General features: G+C 39.2%; 2 protein-coding genes across 2 annotated transcripts; both read left to right on the top strand.

Moving 5' to 3' along the window:
- Nucleotides 1–1854: 1854 nt before the first annotated feature.
- Nucleotides 1855–7501, top strand: sprtn (SprT-like N-terminal domain). The gene is made up of 5 exons (XM_016242432.1): nt 1855–1859; nt 1949–2048; nt 2883–3011; nt 3201–3492; nt 5499–7501. The coding sequence occupies exons 1-5, from the start codon at nt 1855–1857 to the stop codon at nt 6581–6583; spliced, it is 1611 nt and encodes a 536-aa protein (XP_016097918.1). The 3' UTR covers nt 6584–7501.
- A 3477-nt stretch (nt 7502–10978) lies between these two features.
- fam89a (family with sequence similarity 89 member A) lies at nt 10979–15825 on the top strand. Its single transcript, XM_016242444.1, has 2 exons — nt 10979–11377; nt 13796–15825. The coding sequence occupies exons 1-2, from the start codon at nt 11126–11128 to the stop codon at nt 14069–14071; spliced, it is 528 nt and encodes a 175-aa protein (XP_016097930.1). The 5' UTR covers nt 10979–11125; the 3' UTR covers nt 14072–15825.
- Nucleotides 15826–21212: the final 5387 nt, after the last annotated feature.

Raw genomic sequence — 21212 nt, 5'->3', positions numbered from 1 at the left:
GGCCAGTAAATATCAAACGTATATATATATATATATATATATATATATATTTATATTTTAATTCATACACTTTATTGCAAACATAGCTTACAAATATAAAATGTATAATTGTACAGTAGTAGAACTGTACCACATGTTATAAATGGAATAAAAGTACATTTTCTTTATTTTATTTTTACATATTTTGAAATATGTCATTATACCCATTTGAGTAAAATCGCAGCAAGACCAAATGAAGCGCCACCTTGTTGTTAGGAAGTGTTCAGAGTAAAATGTATGAATTACTCAAAGGCGATATTTTTCACCATGTTGGTTAGTATCCGATATTCGTTCCGATAATGAATGAATAATTAATCATCATATGACAAATAATTAATAAATGACGAATAAAATGACAAACAACAAATAATTGTACGATCTGTTGTTGTTGTTGTTTGTGGGTCTAGCAACTCCGTGCAACTGCTTTGATTGGTCAACATTTTGCCTGTTACATTTGGCTGTTATTTTAGTAGCGCTATTTTTATCTGTTTGCATATTGTAACATCCACAAGTCCCCAGTGTTGCGCTGTGCGTGCCTATAACGTAACATTATAAACAACTAGGCGTAGAAATACATTTCCCAGCATTCCCAACACTGTGCGGCTTTACGGTTGGCCAACTATTGTTCCTTCATAGCTCTCTGGAGGAAATAGGTTTCTTTTTGAGAAAACACAGTCGGGCCTGGCTCTTTAAAGTCGGCATGAAACAGAAGTTGTGAATGTCTTTTCTTCTCTACTGTGACGTATATCCAAGTGAAATGGCATTTGAAATGAGAGGGCGGGACTTGATTTCGTCCTTTTGTGAATTGATTGGATCGTTGGAAGGTGGGGCGTTGCCAACAAAATGGAGGCAGATCTAAGATGCCAGTTTGCAGTTAGCGGTGGGGGTTTTCTCTCCACTGGATTCACCGCTGACACCCAAGCATGAATAAATGTTTTATTTATTAAGGATGACGACGAGCGAGAGAGAGAGAGAGAGAGCGAGAGAGAGCGAGAGAGAGAGACAGAAGACTTGGACCTAATGGTGTAATGTTTGAGAGAGAGACAGAAGACTTGGACCAAATAAAGCTTTGAAAAAGTTTCATAAAAAGGTAAGCCTCACATGTGAGCCTTTAAATAAAGAAAAGCTATAAGTCAAAATGATAACTGATTTATAAATGATTATATGTATTTTATCTGCTCCATAAATAATTCTAGATACTTACCTGAATTGTTTAAATGTGTAGAATCCACATAAGCTTGTTTTTCATCAACCGGTTAAACTTTACAGCAGAGCATGCAAATTCAATCCGTTTTTGGCCAGACAGAAACCGCACACAGGCTGAATGTAAATATAAGTCTCTGTAAATCCACTCGCTGACAGCAGGTGGCGCTTATGGAAAAGCAGAATTAGAGCTGTTTCCCGTAACTTCCATGGACAAAGCAGTATTGCGATTAAGGACACTTCCTTTAGGTATTACATGGAGCGAAGATGAAAACAAAATGCCATCGAATCGTCGGTACCATCAGAAGTACATTCATATAATTAATTAATTCATATATTCATATAATTCCCTTAGCACTCTTTTAAAACCTCCCAGCTTGTCCGCCGTTTTCACTCAAAACGAAACTACTCTGCGTGCTGTGCGCACGTGAGACTGTTACTGAAAACTGTGCTTTATGCTGGACAGTATTTATTTATCGCGAGTTGTTCAAATCGCGGTAATCTAATACGGTTTTAATGATAATTAAAAGATGAAACGGTAATACCAACCGTGGGGAATTGTATCATGATTTATCGTTAAACCGGTAATCGTTACATCCCTACTTGGACCTAATGGTGTAATGTTTGAGAGAGAGAGAGAGAGAGAGAGAGAGAGAGAGAGAGAGAAAAGACTTTGACCTAATGGTGTAATGTTTGACTCCCTCAGATGTGCTGGTGTTTGCTCTTATGAGGGAAGAGGAGGCTTGTGTTCAGTTCGACTCAGTGAACCGCTCCTGAAGCTCAGACCGCGCAAAGATCTTGTACAGGTTGGTTAAACATTACATTTTTCACTTTTGAAGTCAAAATAGAATCAAAACCATCCCCATTTAATTCCTTAACCATACACTGTAAAAAATGATTGTGATTTTAACAGTAAAAGACTGTAAAAATGCTACAGTAAAAACCTGTTAATTGGTTAACAGTAAGTTTCCATACTATATACGGTGAATAACTGTAATTACATTGAATGTAATTTTACAGTAAAATACTGTTAAAATTACGGTTTTTGGAAGTGAAAAAGAAAAAGTCATTGTATAATATAAAGTGAAAAACCATAAATTGACACTCCCCCCCACACACACAATAAAAACTACAAAGCATTGATTATAAAACTAAGAATTTAAATACAATTTTACTAAGACATATTGGAAGATATAGAGTGTCAGATGATATTTACAGTATATGCATTTTATGTACGTAGTAGTCTGTTATACTGTTATAATAAATCTCATTGATTACATTACAAGCTATTGGATTTTCATCTTCTGCACTAAATTGCATATTTTTGCCCAGTTTGGGCTGTTTCATTAAAAAAAGGGTGATTTTTCAGGATATTGTTTGTACATATGTCAGACTTTACAGGGTTAATACATGTTTTGGTCTTATTGTGCACAATTCAACACTACACCTTATTCTAAATAAAAAAGGTTTGTTTTTGTAATCTATCATAAAAATGTATTAACTCTTAAGCATCTTTTTCCTTTCTGCTTTATGTGAGGAAAATTCAAATTCTCATTTACTTTTGTGTTTTTCAATTTCTATCAGATAATGTGCCCTAAATGTATTTCTTGATCGGTTACTGTTACTGTCTCTTTCCACAGACTCTTCTTCATGAGATGATCCATGCTCTTCTCTTTGTGACTCAAAACAACAGAGATCGAGATGGCCATGGTCCAGAGTTCTGCAAACACATGAACAGAATCAACCAAGCAAGCGGCACTAACATCACTGTAAGATGCATTTCTGATGTTCAATATTAAACAATATTCAGTTGGACGTCACCGTTTCCAGGATACAAATGCTATATCATATCCCAAAAGTAACAAATAAATGGTACTCATTAACAGCTGTCGAGATAGTATTCTCAGTTGAAACGGAGTAGATGTTTGGACCTGGAAACACCTATCTTCTTCTCACAGATATATCACTCCTTCCACGATGAGGTGGACGTGTACAGGCAGCACTGGTGGCGCTGTAACGGACCCTGTCAGAATCACAGGCCATTCTTTGGATACGTAAAGCGTGCGATGAACAGGCCTCCCTCGGCAAGAGACCCCTGGTGGTCTGAGCACCAAAGGACCTGCGGTGGAACATACACCAAAATCAAAGAGCCAGAGAATTATGGGAAAACAGGCAAAAGTGATAAAAAGAAAGACAAGAATCCTTCCGATAAGACCTCCAAGAATACGAAGCCTCCAAGCAGCACAACAGGTGATCCAGTCAACATCCCCACGTTATTATCTCTTTTCCCACCAGTGTTTTTAAAAATGTTACCAGCCACTGCCAGCATTTTTTATCATTTTCACAAAATTTTAATGGCCTCGGAATATTTTGTTGCATGATGATCTGAACATGCAATATGTCAAAAGAAAGAACAGAGCCTCTGCTTTTAAACAAAAAAGAGCAACATTTTGAACAAAAAGCTGAGAAAATCGCCTTTTTGTCAAAGACTTCATCTGGATCAGATTCAGATCGATGATCAAAACATAGATGGAGTAGATCGAGTCCATCAACACATCCAATGCTTGCACTGTTCTATACCACTTCCTGGGTCGACATTTCATTCAGTAACATTAGGCGGTTTTGATTCATGTGCTGTTTAATGCTTGATGATCGCGTTATTTTACATATGTATCTGCTTGCATACACGATCGCTTGTTTCTGCCTCTTCGCCGTGTTTTGATCTAGAGATTTAAAAGGTTAGTTCACCCAAAAATGAAAATTCTGTCATTAATTACTCACCCTCATGTCGTTTCAAACCCGTAAGACCTCCGTTCATCTTCGGAACACAAATTAAGATATTTTTGATGAATTCTGAGAGCTCTTTGACCCTCCCATAGACAGCAATGTAATTACCACGATCAAGGTCCAGAGACGTAGCAAGGAGATCGGTAAAATAATCCATGTGACATCAGGGGTTCAACCGTAATATTACGAAGCTACGAGAATACTTTTTGTGCGCAAAGAAAACAAAAATAACGACTTTATTGAACAATTCGTCTCCTCCGCGTCACCCTGGTGCCATTTTGGAGAATATCCACTGAACGTAAACAGCGTATGCTATTCTGTGTCAGCTGTGTCACTGGTTTACGTTGTTTTCGTTCAAATCAAAGCATAAACAACGTAGAAAACGTATCCGTGTGACACAGAATAGCATACGATGTTTACGTTCAGTGGATATTCTCCAAAATGGCACCAGGGTGACGCGGAGGAGACGAATCGTTGAGTAAAGTCGTTATTTTTGTTTTCTTTGCGCACCAAAAGTATTCTCGTAGCTTCGTAATATTACGGTTGAACCCCTTCACTCCGAAGATGAACGGAGGTCTTACAGGTTTAGAACGACATGAGGGTGAGTTTACAGAATTTTAATTTTTGGGTGAACTAACCCTTTAATACACTTTCAGAAGATTTCTAATAGCGCCACCTACCGTATAACAGTGAAAACACGGAAAGCCAGAAAATTCAGAAATTCGTCAATGGTAGTGAAGCGTTGTCTCATAAATGATGGCAAATTCTGTCAATGGTGGGGAAAGAGTTAAACAGTGTATAAATGGACCATCTTTAAGAGCAAATGCTAAATATAAAAAATAAATCAAAAAAGGTCTGGACATTTATTTTACATTTTTGAAGGTGAAGTATATATACTGAATACTGAATTGATTTTTCAAATAGTGTTCAAAATAGGTAAAAATAATGTTGCATTCAAAACATGTTATATTTTCTATAATTACTATAAGACACCGACATTCTGTTCGGTGCTGTATTATGGTGCTCTGTGGCAACAATGATAATGCAAAAATTAATTGGTGCAATTTCTGTAATCAGTAGACAACTGCAACATAACAATAACAGACGTTATGCTTAATAAACTTGTATTGTCCCATTGTTGATCAGTGGATGAAATACATTTTACTTTTGAAGCCGCTGCCATTTTAAGTTTTTCCATATGTTGTTGCAGAGGTCAGGTATTGCAGGTGGCAGCTCTCGGAAATTCCTGAGTTTACAAGTAGTAATTATGGGTTGTACAAAGGTTTCATGAACACAAATCTTGTCTGCCATTGGTCAAACAAACAGATAGTCCCACCCCAAACTAATTCCATTGGTTGAGCCAGTGTTGCAATATCAAGTTGCTCAAACAAACAAAGAGCAATGTTTTGATAGCCCTGGACAATCAAACTTCAGCTTTATATGACTGAACTATATGTATTGTGTTGCAGGCTCTGGCTCACAAGACATCAGAAATGTCATTCCATTCAGTGGGAGAGGGTTTATTCTTGGAGGGAACACACAGACTAACACGGACAAGCTGAGTCAGAGTCCTCCTAAAGCTCAACCCAAACCTCTCGCCTCTCCTCCTGACTCACCGCTTCTTCCAAGACTACAGCCCATCGAGGCAAGCTTGTTCAAAAGAGTCAGCTCAGGTGTATCGAATGTTCCCCGCAGAAAGTCTGTTAGTAACACTAATGCCTTCATCAACGTCAATGGCTCACCTGTGAGAATTGCCAAAGTCAATGACTTAAGAGGCAAGCAGAGGTCGGTACGAGATCTCTTCCAGCCCATAGTCCTCAAATCTCCAGAGAGAGCAGCCAGTGCGGCTGGTTCCTCCAAGCCTGCCACTGATGCCTCAACAGCAAACCCTGCTAAATGCAATGGACCATCTTCGTCTTGTGCCTTAGACGGGCAAACTAGCCTGATCAATAACCATCATTCATACAGTGCCACAGTGCCAAAGCCTACCTCAATAGAGTCGCATCTCTCCAAATATTTTGGAAGCAGTGCTCAAAGTTCGAAATTCCAAGATTTGGGAAGCCCCCAAAAGTCTGCAACTGGCACACCGGGTTACTTTTCTAAGCTTTTAGGAAGTAACCAAAAACTAGGATCAGATGCTACGAGCTCAGGATTCCGAAACACTGGCAGTCCCCAAAGTTCACGTACTTCAACAACTACTTCAGCGTCCAGTTCGAAGCACTTTGGAGACTCCGAAAAGCCTGAATCCAACTTTCCAAGCCCTAGAAGCTTTGGCAGCCCCCGGACGTCAGGGACGATGCCTTCAGGAGCCAAGAAGAGATCGTGGGAAGAGCATAAATCTGATCATATCTTTGATTACTTCCAGCGGACAAATGACAAGTCCGCCACGTCCACAGTGCAGCAGAGAGAGGAGGTGGAAGACACGGTTCTGCCTGCAGTCAGGGATCAGCAAGCAAACGATCCTCCGATCCAGATCACCGTCCACTGCCCCGTGTGCCACATCAAAGTTCCTGAATTCACAATTAATGAGCATCTGGATTCCTGTCTGTCATAGTCACTGAAAGGAAGTACAGGCCATAGGGCTTTAGTAAAGCTAGGAGAGGTGTTTACTATGATATTCATATCTCCGGTATAGCTTCGAATAGAAAGATAAAAAAAATGTTTTATGTCATAGTGGTGAGATATTTTAATTCCAATGCAATAGCTATAAGCAATAGTTAAAATAAATGTATAAGTCATTGGTAGCACAATACCCTAAAAAGTGTGCCCCATTTCCTTTTGTACTTTTGTGCAGTTATTGACTTACTCTACCTCGGTTTTGTAACAAGAGCATTTGCATCATGGGAAGACTGTTGGGCGCGATTGACAGCTTAGATGAAACTGAGTGAGTGGTTTAAAGAGGCGTCACTCACTGTCCTTGATGTCCGCGGTTCATGTCGAATCAGCAGTACTGAATTTCGCATGCGTTTGGCTGTCCACTGTGGGATTTAGATGCGCTTCGCTTTCTGCCGGATCAGGTTTTGCAAGGTTGCTTACATCTCGGTGTCATCAATAACAGCTCTGTCAGGTTGGCCATGATTGGGGGGTGGAGCTTGTGCCACCTTCTGCATAATAATTTCACATCTACTTTGTGCCCTAGAGGAATGCGCACGTTCAAAAACTAACCCCACCCAGAAGTGAATATTGGGTGTGCAGGTTAAAACCTCCTGATGTGATGATATATAGTTAAGTCACGAGTATTGTTGTGTTCGATCCAGCGACCCACCTTAGAAGGAAACAATGCCTGATGACGAGTTCACGCTGCTCAGGTTACCTGTAGAACACGCAGATGTTGCTTTTGGCATGGTTCACTTATAGACCCGTGAGTGTAACATTGATTTACCTTCGTAAAAAGAGGCAGGACGCATTGATTTGTTTAGTGTTTGAGGTGCTGCAGGCGTCTGTGATGTCATTCGTAATGTATGCATGCCGTTTTAACAATGCGCTTCGCTTTCTGCCGGATCAGGTTTTGCAAGGTTGCTTACATCTCGGTGTCATCAATAACAGCTCTGTCAGGTTGGCCATGATTGGGGGGTGGAGCTTGTGCCACCTTCTGCATAATAATTTCACATCTACTTTGTGCCCTAGAGGAATGCGCACGTTCAAAAACTAACCCCACCCAGAAGTGAATATTGGGTGTGCAGGTTAAAACCTCCTGATGTGATGATATATAGTTAAGTCACGAGTATTGTTGTGTTCGATCCAGCGACCCACCTTAGAAGGAAACAATGCCTGATGACGAGTTCACGCTGCTCAGGTTACCTGTAGAACACGCAGATGTTGCTTTTGGCATGGTTCACTTATAGACCCGTGAGCGTAACATTGATTTACCTTCGTAAAAAGAGGCAGGACGCATTGATTTGTTTAGTGTTTAAGGTGCTGCAGGCGTCTGTGATGTCATTCGTAATGTATGCATGCCGTTTTAACCAGTTCTCGAGGCAAACCGTGCTGTTAATGCATCATTCTCTGTTGGGAGCGAAACAATTGCACAATTTATTGTTGGCCAATTTAGGGCAAAATTATTTAAGATAAAAGTGAGAATTTTATTAAGTGGTTATAAATGTTTGTATGTTTTAAGTGGATTTTCTATCATGTTTTAAAACCTCAAAATTGTGCCTGATAAATTTTTTTGCCATGTTGCCTGTAAAGTGTTGTAGTTAACTTTGTTGAAATAAATGTTCTATTAAGTATTTCGGTAGCCCTTTGTCTTTGTGAAACACTGTTTTACATGTGGATAATTCTGATACCTTTTTAACTCTGTAACATTTTTAAAATGAATATGCTTGTTTGTAATTTTAAGGAAGTATCGTTTCAGAATAAAGTAGACTCAGGATTGTGTTCACACGAAATGTGTCGGGAAAAAAAAAATTGGTCGAATCTATTCGAAAGTTTGGAAGGAACTTAATGTTCATATCGAAAGATTTGAACATGCCTATGATGCCCAAAATGTTTGAATCGAATGTTCGCAAGTAGGCTGTAATGCCCAAAAATGTTCACTTCGAATCATTTGTCTCTTGACGAAGTTGAATTAATTTGAACTTGAGTACCGTATTTTTAAAATGCCGTGTCATGCTTGAGATGCTGCAAAAAGGGTAATAGAAAAGCGAAGTGCAGGGGTAGTAAACTGAAAAAAACGCAAAATATACATTGAACTTCTTTTACCTTGAGCACTGCGTTTTTATTAACTGCGCAAGATGCTGCGAAAGACTTGAGAGACAAACACGTCCATCTAGCATGCGTTGACATAGAAAAACAATGGAAAAGCAGCACAGTGGAATAAAAACGCATTCTGTGTGAACGTTGAGGTCAAGCTAAATTTCATTTGATTGTGTTAACAATTTAGCAGGATTGAAATAAGAGCTGACGTTTTAAAAGATTAAGCACCGACTGATTTGGGTCGTTATATCAAACAGGATTGAATGTTTTCGAGTGACACAAACCAACTAATAGCTACCACACAAAAAAAAATCGCACGCGGCTGTCTCTACTGTTATTTTTCTCCAAAAAGTGTCACTTCCTGGAGGGTGACTGAAAACTGAAAAGTTGTATTTAATATTTGACCCGTTGTATTATACATATGATGACGACATGAAAACATACTGTAAATGGATCTTAGCCAAATGTACCCAAGCAGAATATCATAGGCGTGTCATATTCATCGAAATGCGCGTTTTGTGTTGATACAGTACAGATCAGAAAAATGACATAAGAGCCAGTAAAAAGTGAATTGTTCGGGTCTTACATTGTATTGTTTTGTTTTTTTTAACATGACACAATGTCCTCATGGTCAGATCTTTATCCTACTGCACTGTTCTCAAGAGTCTCCAACACCGATAACAGTTTCAACCATATTGTGGATTTTATTTTTTGTGTTCATTGTGTGTATGTTAGTTCATTGGTTGGTAAAGGAGGCCGTGAAGTTTAGCAGCTTTGTCTTTGTGTGTGCACATGCAGCTGTCTTTGTAATGGCCTCGTGTCAGTGCTTTGTGTCCAGCTGCAGCTGGGTGTGTGTTGTGTCGGAGGCTGCTCGTGCTCACCATCTGCCCGCTGCTGACACCTTTGTTCCGTGTCGGGATTCCGGCCCTGACCTCACCCTGAGTCCGTTCATCTGGCCATTTCCTGCCAGTGTGCTCTCAAGCTGACATTAGAGGACTGTGATCTGGATTTAACCCGGTAATCAAAATACCAATGCTAAATTACAATATAACATCAGAGATGCAACACATTTGTATTTATAAAAGTATGTATATGTTTTTTAAAGTGAATTTATTTTAAGTACATGTTTATATACAAATATATATATACACATATTTTTACCAGATTGCAAAATCTGTATTATTTATTTATTTAAACTACATTCATTCATCTTTTATGTTATGTATTTATTTTTTTTTATTTTATTATAATTTTGTTTTTCTTCAAATTATGTATATATTTTTCTTAACTGGTCAGTACCAAAACCAAGTACAGATTTGAGTACAGATTACAAAATCTTTGGGTTTTTATTTTGACATTTATTTATGCGTTATTTTACTTTTTGTTTTGGTTTGTTTTTAACCGGTCAGTAGCAAATCCAAATATTATACATGTGATGAAAATGTAGGTTACCAGACAAAAGCTTGGTCTGTGCTTTGATCAGATTAAATTTTGATTTAAATATTTTGTGTGTGTGTGTGCGCAGGTTTATATATCCTGGTGGGGACTTAAACCTGACTACACACAGACTCATGGGGACTCGTGTCACGTGGGGGCCTAAATTGTGGTCCCCATGGGTACAAAAGCTTATAAATCATACAGAATGTTTTTTTGAGAAAGTAAAACTGCAGAAAGTTTCCTGTGAGGGGTAGGTTTAGGGGTAGGGTTGGTGTAGGGCAATAGAAAATACAGTTTATACAGAATAAAAACCATTATGCCTATGGAGAGTCCCCACAAGGATAGCTGACCAGACGTGTGTGTGTGTTTTTCTTAAAATGAAAGTTTTTTGTTTGTTTGTTTTCCAAAGAGGTCTGTAGCAAATCCAAATAATATGTATATATAAAAAAAATTATAATAAATAAACTTGAGAACAGATTGCAAAATCTTTGGTCTTCTATTTATGTATTTATTCATTTACGTGTTATTTATATATGTGTTTATTTACTTTGATTATTTCTTTTATTTTATTGTTATTTTGTTTTTCCTAAAATTACAGGTTTTTGTATTTTTTTTTTTCAAACAGGTCATTAGCAAGTCCAAATAATTTCATACATCTGATGAAAATGTAGGTTACCAGACAATAGCTCTGGCTGCGCTTTGATCGGAAGAAAAGATTAATTCAGAACCTAATTCTCATGAATATTCAATGAGCTCGCTGTCCGTCACCGGCGGCCACGCCCAGTCTGCTCTGGGTCTCTTTAAAGCGACAGGAAGTGCGAGTTGCAGCCTTACAGTGTTGTTCGGAGCAGTGGCTGTTACATGGGCTTTTCGACGTCAGGGTGTAAAGGTCTTTAAGGAAATTATCACATGCCGTTACTGTACACTCGTCTGTGACCAGCGCGTGCTATTTGTGAATGTTAGTATGAATGGTAAGGCTGGGAGTGGAGCAGCGGGCGGTGTGCTGGCCTGTATTGAGGGTCTGCCGCCGCTGCCCAAGAGCCTGAGCGGACTGCTCAACTCCAGCGGCGGCTCGTGGAGAGAGATGGAGAGGATGTATGTGAAGAAGACCATGATTCAGGACGACTTGAGCCGAGGAAGGAATAACACGGACAGTCTGCTGGCGAATAAACCAGCAAACCTGGATGCCGCCCTTGCTTTGCTCAGAAAAGAGATGGTAAGGGTACAGAATAGTAAGCAACAGCTGTAGCCTACTCCCGACTGCAGGCGTTCATTTACCACAGTGCCTGTGTTTTAAAGCCTAGTGACCTTCCTATCTAGTCAACATGTCTGGACAGCGTAGTCACGAATAGAACTTTTTCGGGACGCGAATCGATTCGAAAGTTCGGGAGGAATTGAACGCGCCTGTGATGCCCCGATTGATCGATTCGAATAATTTGAACGTGGCCGTGATCCTGGAAAATGTTTGATTTGATTAGATTTTTAATACTCGTGATTCCCAGCGATATTCGATTCGTATGTTCTGATTGTTCTTGTGATGCCCAATTATTATTATTTTATTTTTTTTGAACACCCCTTTGATTCCCATTAGAATCTTCCGATTGCGCAAGTGATGAACAAATGTACAGACATTATCCGATTCAGGTGTTTTGAATGTACTAGTGATGCCCAAAATGCTAGTTTGTGATGCACAAAAATGTTCACCTCAGATTTTGTTGAACGTAACTGTAATCCTAAGTGATCAATTTTAATGTTGTAATGCTCCTTCAGTCCACCAGTCGAACAATGTTCGATTCGATTTTTATATTATTTTTTCAGTCTCACCTGTGATGAACAAAATTGTTCAGTTTCGTACATTCGTAACCTAGCGGATGCTAAAAATCTTTGCTTTGAATGGTTTGAAAGTGAAAATGATCTTCAATTTTTTTTTTTTTTTTTTTAAACACTTCTGATTCTCAACAGTGTTAGATTCAAATGGTTCCGACTGTGCGCATGAACAAAAAAATGTTCGCTGCTTATGTTCGATTCCAGTGTTCGGTTCATACATTCAAAACTTACCTGCGATGGCCACAGATGATCACTTCAGATGTTTTGGATGTGACTGATCCGCAAAAATGTTCGATTCGAGTGTCCGGTTCTATTCGAGTGTCCGGTTCGATTCGAGTGTTCGGTTCAATTCGAGTGTCCGGTTCGATTCGAGTGTTCGGTATCGATTCGAGTGTTCGGGTTCGATTCGAGTGTTCGGTATCGATTCGAGTGTTCGGGTACGATTCGAGTGTTCGGTATCGATTCGAGTGTTCGGGTTCGATTCGAGTGTTCGGTTCAATTCGAGTGTCCGGTTCAATTCGAGTGTCCGGTTCGATTCGAGTGTTCGGTATCGATTCGAGTGTTCGGGTTCGATTCGAGTGTTCGGTTCAATTCGAGTGTCCGGTTCGATTCGAGTGTTCGGTTCAATTCGAGTGTCCGGTTCGATTCGAGTGTTCGGTATTGATTCGAGTGTTCGGTGATTCGAGTGTCCGGGTTCGATTCGATTCGAGTGTCCGGGTTCGATTCGATTCGAGTGTCCGGGTTCGATTCGATTCGAGTGTCCGGGTTCGATTCGATTCGAGTGTCCGGGTTCGATTCGATTCGAGTGTCCGGGTTCGATTCGATTCGAGTGTCCGGGTTCGATTCGATTCGAGTGTCCGGGTTCGATTCGATTCGAGTGTCCGGGTTCGATTCGATTCGAGTGTCCGGGTTCGATTCGATTCGAGTGTCCGGGTTCGATTCGATTCGAGTGTCCGGGTTCGATTCGATTCGAGTGTCCGGGTTCGATTCGATTCGAGTGTCCGGGTTCGATTCGATTCGAGTGTCCGGGTTCGATTCGATTCGAGTGTCCGGGTTCGATTCGATTCGAGTGTCCGGGTTCGATTCGATTCGAGTGTCCGGGTTCGATTCGATTCGAGTGTCCGGGTTCGATTCGATTCGAGTGTCCGGGTTCGATTCGATTCGAGTGTCCGGGTTCGATTCGATTCGAGTGTCCGGGTTCGATTCGATTCGAGTGTCCGGGTTCGATTCGATTCGAGTGTCCGGGTTCGATTCGATTCGAGTGTCCGGGTTCGATTCGATTCGAGTGTCCGGGTTCGATTCGATTCGAGTGTCCGGGTTCGATTCGATTCGAGTGTCCGGGTTCGATTCGATTCGAGTGTCCGGGTTCGATTCGATTCGAGTGTCCGGGTTCGATTCGAGTGTTCGGTTCATATATTCGGAACTACTACCGTGTTGCCCAAAAATGTTCAGTTTGAATGTGATGAACAAAAATGTTTGTTTCCTACATTCCTATCTTATCTGTGATGCTCGGCTTAAACATTTAAAAACGACAGGTTCTGTTTGAATCTATTTTTGAGTATATTTGCGCATTACCTTTTGCTGTAACACTTGAACCACCACTGGGAAAGGTTCAAATCATTACAATATCAGAACAAAGCTAACCCTAAAGAGCATAAGGTTTGGAATGCAAACACAAAATATCCATTATTTGACTAAATACCACAGATTGATTTCAGAGTAAATGTTTTGGGTCACTTTGTTCTAATGTGCAATGAGTTGTCCCTTTGATGTTTCCATAAGCACTCATTCGAGTTTGTTTGCGCAGGTGGGTTTGCGGCAGCAGGACATGTCTCTGCTCTGTCAGCTCTGGTCCCTTCACGAGTCCATCCAGGAGTACAAGGGCAGCTGCCAGGACCTCTCCGCTGTGTCCAGTGCGGATGGACCCTACGGGATGGAGAACGGTTATTTTGATGAAGATGAGGAATATTATACCGAGTCCGGTATGACGCCAGCCGAAACGCCAGATGGAAACGATACATCTCCTAAAAACGGGACATCCAAAGACAGCTGGATACACGACTCGTTCCATATCACAATCTAAAACGCTTGACTTTTTTTCTTTAATGAAAACAAGCTGTGCCATAATTTAGTTTGCTGGCATTTAGTTTTACAGCAGACTCCATAGTAAATATAATTGAGAATTATTATTTATTGTATAATATACTACATAGTATTTTGTTTTCCTGATTTAATCAACATTGGAAATTTTATACGTTTTTTTTTTTAAGTAAGGGGAGAAGCATATCATTTCGTTATGAGGTTTACAGTAAATCATGTTAAACTTGTGCTGATGAATTTATAGACTTTCACCCCTCTGAATTCAGAAAAGTCTTATTTCTCGTTGAGCAATCGCTCGCTGGGTGCTTGCAGAAGACAGGGTTTTGTTTTTACTGCAAATATGTATTCCGAGTATGCTGGAAATGCTACCTATTCTTTGCTGAAATGTAATCCAGGGTATAACCAGCACAAAGAGCTTGAAACAGCATCACCAAAACAAAACGCAATGTCCCAGTGTACTCATTGCATTATGTATTGTGTAACTCAATATGAACATACTGTATCTATAAGTAAGTAAATCGATAACCAGCTCCATAACATTTCCCTCCCACTTTATGTAAACCTGTTCTAGATCATGTATTGTAGATGTTTTATTTATTTACTTACAGTATAATTGCTGCTAGAATTCAGTCTTCCATTGTGCTTGAACTTCTTCTCAGTGCGTATCATGCCTGTTTTTGCTCAAATGTCAAGTGACTCACATAAGGTTGCCTGTATTCATAATGTGAGATAATAAACTTGGTTTTTGCAAGTACAAATGGCCATCAAATCCACTAAAAAGATTGTGTATGCAAATCATAGCATGCCATAATGTACGCATTTTATACAGTATAACATATTTTCTTGATGTGTTGGTGAATTGAATGCCTGGATTTGCACCGTTATGGATCATCAAATACTGTGACCGAGAACTGATAATCATCAGAGTGTTTCTACTACAAGAATATTAATCTCAGCAGAGAGAGAATCTCTTCTACCTCTTGTGTGTTTGAGCTCCGAAATCTTTTTTTCTCACACTAGCAGATCTTTTTTAATTCCCAGCGTTTATAGAAGTCCCGATTCCATTTTAACACTCTTTTACAATTTATAACCTTCTTATTTGGTTCAATTCTGAGAGCAAAACTAAAAAAAAAAAGAAAGAAGGGCTCTTGATATGCAACCAGCAAGGCTTTAAGGTGCTTTGACCAAAATCAGCACTGAACTTCACACTTTGTGCCTTGACACAGCTTTGAATCCATGTGTTTTTGCCATCTCTGGCCCTCTGTAATCACACTATTTCATATCTACATCCAGCATCTTCATGCATCCATTTCAGTCCCTTATTAACAGAAGAAAGTTCCACCCAGAAAATGTCTCCTCTCCACCCATCTCATTATCTTCTACCCTGCGGTGATTTATTGCTCTGATCCTGCATGGAAATTCCCACTCCAGTTTCGTAATTTGCATAGAAGTCAGTAACAGCACTTTTTGGTCCGGTTGATCTCTGTGGTTGGTTGTGAAATGATTTCTGCAGTTGTTTTGCATACAAAGATGCTAAATTATCTGGTTAGATGGCGTTTGTGTGTTCGACTTGTTTTTGCTCAATCTGTTCTTGAATGTTTTTCAAAATTGTCAAATGTGTTTAAGCGCGAAACAGTGCATTTATGAGATTTGAACTGATTGAATTGATACAGGAATGATCCTTTTGTATGTTTTATTGTGTGTGTTAGCGATGCAAAATAAATATAATGTACGGTCCATCTGTTTTTTTATGTCACTTTAGAATTTTAGTGTTCAAATTCTTTATTCAATGCAAGTAAATATCTTTATTTATTTTTTTTAAATATTGGAGAAAAATGTAGGCTTTCCACAATAAGCATTTTAGACTGTATGCATTGTTGTCACGTTACCTTTTTTGCTTAATTCCAGTAGTTTATTTAGCATTTTTAATGCAGTTTTATATTAAAAAAAATATCTTATTTATTGGCAATCCTGTCAAATAATGAATGTAGCTGATACTACTTCAGTTTCATCCATTATACTGGAAATAGAACGTCAAGTTCATTGAATTGTGGGATACAATATTTCACACATTTACATTTTTATTTTTTTTTACTGCTCATTTTGACAAATGTAGTATAGGACATCTAATGAATCTTTTCTGTATGTGCAGAAAATATGCACACTTTGCACACGGTATGCATATTATTAAGTTGGAACAGCACACTATTGCTGCAGTATTTAGTATGTATACTGTGCACAGTATGCAAATGTTATGCATTTCATATCAGCCTGACCTACATGTGCCAAAATCAACTGATTTCAAAAGAGCTTACTGTGTGGAATATCCAATAATGCAACGCACTCAATTTAAACTTCCATCTCCTTTTTGATGTATTATTTGACCATCCTGCCTAACTTGATTCCTCTCGCTACATTAAACAGGGTCAGGTGTTGACACAGTGTATACTGTGCCGTATTCTGTAAGTACTGAGATATTGTAGTATTCTGTTCTAAACACAGCCAACATAACCACATGGCATTTTGTAACTACTTTACATTTTGGCAAATTGTTGGCTAATTCATATGAATCTGTACCATCTCATTTGTAGTGAACACAAGATACAAGATACTCGTCTGATCTGAACAGAGCCAGAGATGCTCTGCTTTATGTTTGAATAGTGTCCAGCACTAATTGGCCGATAACTAATGGGCAGAACACTGAGTCCTTGCCCTGATCTGCCAGGAACAAACTGATAATGGGATTATAAATCACAAATTGATGCCGTATATTGAGGAGATGTATAACAGCCATGAGTGTTTTGAGCACAGCTGTAGGTCACTGATGATAGTATGATATTCCACTGCTCACAGGTGTAACCGTACTGTCTTTAACTTGATATCTCAGTACATTTAATAGGATTGCGTCAATACTGACGCACTATTATACACTGTCCTTTAGCGAAAGGGAGGCTAGATGTTGTTTGCTGTGCACTAAATCTCTAAATCTAAATCCACACCTCTGAGTTTGGGCCTAAGCACCTGTTCAGGAGATTGAGCTGGATTACTGTAATCTTTATTGAATGTGTCCGCGTCACATGACCAGGGATTTTCCTGCTCAAACTCCAACAAGTGAAAGACAAGTGCGACAGAGACCGTGGTAAAGAAGCCATTACATCTGAAGACATACAGTAGACATATGAAGACAATTTAAGAATTTAAAAAGGATGGTTCGCCCCAAAATAAAAAATTCTGTCATCATTTATATAAGTAAAAGCTGTAATATTGATAAAAACGTATAAAAGACCACTGTCATGTAGTGAATGTCATGTAATGAAACCTAAAAGAGATTTCTATTCCTCCACTGAAAGTCCATTCCACTAAAACGTTCAAGCTTCAAAAAGTTCATGAGAGTAATCCATACGAATCAAGAGATTTAATTACATGCTTCTGACTCTGAGACACAATCCAGGATTATTAAAGTTGAACTAAAGCCATAAAACATGTTCATGAAGCTCTTGAAGTAAAGTAAATGTTTACTAAAATAAATTATCCTTCTTATATTGTCACTAAAGCATTAAGGGGTCTCGCTTGACATGTTTGAGCTGACCTTTGCCCTCGGCCTATCCCCTTCTTAAAGCATGTATTTTATTTCAGCTAGTTATTACACTCTAAAAAACGCTGGGTTAAATACAACCCAGTGCTGGGTAAAATAGGGACAAACCCAGCAATTGGGCTGTTTTGACCCAGCGGTTGGGTTAAAGGTTTAAATGTTTAACTGGGTCAAAACAACCCAATTGCTGGGTTTGTCCCTATTTTACCCAGCACTGGGTTGTATTTAACCCAGCATTTTTTAGAGTGTAATAACTAGCTGAAATAAAATATATTAAATTGATTTCAGCTTTTTAAAAAAAATTTTTTAAAGTTTTTTTAATAGTTTTCATTGTAGTTAGTTATAATCACCCTGCTATATGACAGCTGTGATGCTAGATTTGTAACACTTAGTAATATGGAGTGTTCATGTATAGAAAACACATGTCATTTTGAATAGCTTCTGGTATTTAGTTTAGATTATAACATGACAAAACCATAATTTGCTATTTTGGTAGTTGATGTACTTGACCTTTTTTTAAACAAATCTAAATTATGGTTGAAATGTACAGTAGTTATGTATAAGAAAAAGTGTATATCTTACATCCAGTAACTAATCATTTATTTTACCTTTAGCAGTTCCATTTAAATGGTCCTTATGAGACAAATGATTAAAAAATTAATTCAGTCTCTTAATTAACGAGGGCATAATTAGCACATGTCTGACAAACTGAGGATAACATTATAGAAATCAAAGCCAGCGGAGTTATTGAAAAGATCTACAACTCAAACCAACACCTCTCCCTGACTCTCTGATTTGTTAAAAATACAGCTCTGGGAAAAAAATAAGCAGTTTCTCTGGTTTTAATGTTTATAGGTATGTGTTTGAGTAAAATGGAAATTTTTTGTTTTCTATAAACTACTGACAACATTTCTCCCAAATTCCAAATAAACAAATGGTCATTTAGAGCGTTTATTTGCGGAAAATGGCAACAAAAACTCATTTTTAAACAACACAATACTGACGTTTTAACTTAAAGAGTTCAGAAATCAATATGTGGTGGAATAACCCTGATCACAGCTTTCATGCGTCAGTCTTTCGCATTGCTGTTGGGTGACTTTATGCCACTTCTGGCACAAAAATGCAAGCAGCTCAGCTTTGTTTGATGGCTTGCGATCATCCATCTTCCTCTTGATCACATCCCAGGGGTTTTCAGTGGGGTTCAGGTCTGGAGATCGGGCTGGTCATGACAGGGTCTTGATCTGGTGGTCTTCCATCCACGCCTTGTTTGACCTGACTGTGGTGCATGGAGCGTTGTCCTGCTGGAAAAAACAATCCTCAGAGTTGGGGAATATTGTCAGAGCAGAAGGAAGCACGTTTTCTTCCAGGAAAACCTTGTACGTGGCTTGATTCATGCGCCCTTCACAAAGATGAATGTGCCTTGCTTGAAACACCCCCAGATCATCACCGATCCTCCACCAAATTACACAGTGGGTGCGAGACACTGTGGCTTGTAGGCTTCTCCAGGTCTCCGTCTAACCATTAGATGGCCAGGTGTTGGGCAAAGCTGAAAATTGGACTCATCAGAGAAGATGACCTTACTCCAGTCCTTATGATCTTTTGCAAACCTCAGCCTGGCTCTTCTTTGCTTCTCATTGAAGAAGGACTTTGCAGGACTTCAGCTCTGGCCCCAGGAGCCTGTTTCGAACCGTCCATGCCATGCACTTCACCTCAGCTGCCGTTTACCATTCTTTTTGTAGGTCACTTAAAGGGTTAGTTCACCCAAAAATGAAAATTAGCCGATAAATTACTCACCCTCAAGTCATCCTAGGTGTATATGACTTCCTTCTTTCAGACGAATCTCGTCGGAGTTATATAAAAAATTGTCTTTGATCTTTCAAGCTGTTTAATGCCACTCAGCGGGTGTTGCGTGCATCAGTCCAAAAGAAGTGAAATAAAAAGCGCCCATCCATTAAAAAAAAAGTGTCTCACACGGCTCCGGGGGATGAACAAAGTCCTTCTGAAGCGAATCGATGTGTTTTTGTAAGAAAAAATGTCCATATTCAAAACGTAATAATCACTTTAATGTAGCTTGCGCTCACTGTTGTACACGGAAGCAGCTCCGGGAGGATGACGCATGAGTTCAGCATTGCGCATGCGCCGGTGAGTCTCGTGAAAACCAACGTTTGTTAACAGGAGCAAAGGAAGCAAAGTTTCCTTACTTTAGCAAAGGAAAACCAGTCTCCTCTTGGCTTATATCGAAATCCTCCGACATTCTTCTTTACAAATCCTCGTTTTGTACTTCTAATAAGTGACCGTTGTTTTGTCTTGATCTCTTCGCTGCATTTCCGCGTTCGTCACTTCTGAGCGGTGCATGCGCAAAGCCGACCTCATACGTCCTCCGCCTGGAGCTGCTTCCGTGTACAACTGTTGGGGCAAGCTACATTAAGTAGTGATTATAATGTTTTGAATATGGATACTTTTCTTACAAAAACTCATCGATTCGTTACAGGAGGCCTTTGTTCACCCCCCGGAGCCGTGTGAGACACTTTTTTTTATGGATGGGCACTTTTTATTTAACTTCTTTTGGACTGATGCATGCAACACCCGCTGAGTGCCATTAAACAGCTTGAAAGATCAAAAACTATTTTTGATATAACTCTGACTGGATTCGTCTGAAAGAAGAAAGTCATATACACCTAGGATGTGGACATGAGGGTGAGTAATTTATGGGCTAATTTTAACTCTTTAATGTCATCCTACAGTTGTTGAGTGACATTGGAGTAAGTTGGTGGTCATCCCGGTCAGTGGAGAGTGGTTTTTGCCCTCTGTTGGTCTGTAGCTTTGTTGTCCCCAATGTCTGCAGCTTGACCTTGTTCTTATGAACTGCTGTCTTTGCAATTTTAAGGATGGAAGCAACCTGATGCTCACCGTATTCCTCTGCCAGCTTCTTTTCCTCACTCAAAACTTTTCTTTTCAACTCTTGGTTGGCATGGTCAATAGTTATTATTTGATTCCAATTTTTTTCAATTTATTGCTAGAGGATAATGATTCATAATCAAATATATAAAGTATTTAAGACCTAATTTACTTATGTATTTTAGCATGAACGGAATGGTATTGACCTATCATCTATACAATCATTTTTATATCATTGGGAAGTAGGCTACTGTAGCATTATTTTTACTTTTCTAACTTGTACTCTCTACTGAAAATGATGTTGAAATTATGCTAAATATCCCCTGATAGCATCTGAAAAACATCATACAAGAGGCTACAGTATTCAAAGAATGACTTAAACTAATTGACTTTAATTTTGAGTGGAGCCCAGCCTTACATTCTCTACTTATTGGATAATTTCATTTCAGGACTTATTTAGCGTGCTATTTTACTCTTAAACAATACTGACCTGTGAAACACGGAGATTCTTCAGACCTGAACCAAACCTTATATACGTCAGGAACGACAACAAATACCAGAGTGTGATCAAGCACCAGAGATATTTAAAAACCTGTTCTGACTTGTGGACGTTCCACACTGACCTGCGTTTAGT

Source organism: Sinocyclocheilus grahami, unplaced genomic scaffold, assembly GCF_001515645.1.
Source record: "Sinocyclocheilus grahami isolate Dianchi unplaced genomic scaffold, SAMN03320097.WGS_v1.1 scaffold658.1, whole genome shotgun sequence".
Taxonomy (NCBI): Eukaryota; Metazoa; Chordata; class Actinopteri; order Cypriniformes; family Cyprinidae; genus Sinocyclocheilus; species Sinocyclocheilus grahami.
Note: the sequence above shows the minus strand (reverse complement) of the source record. Positions and strands in the feature narration are given on the sequence as shown.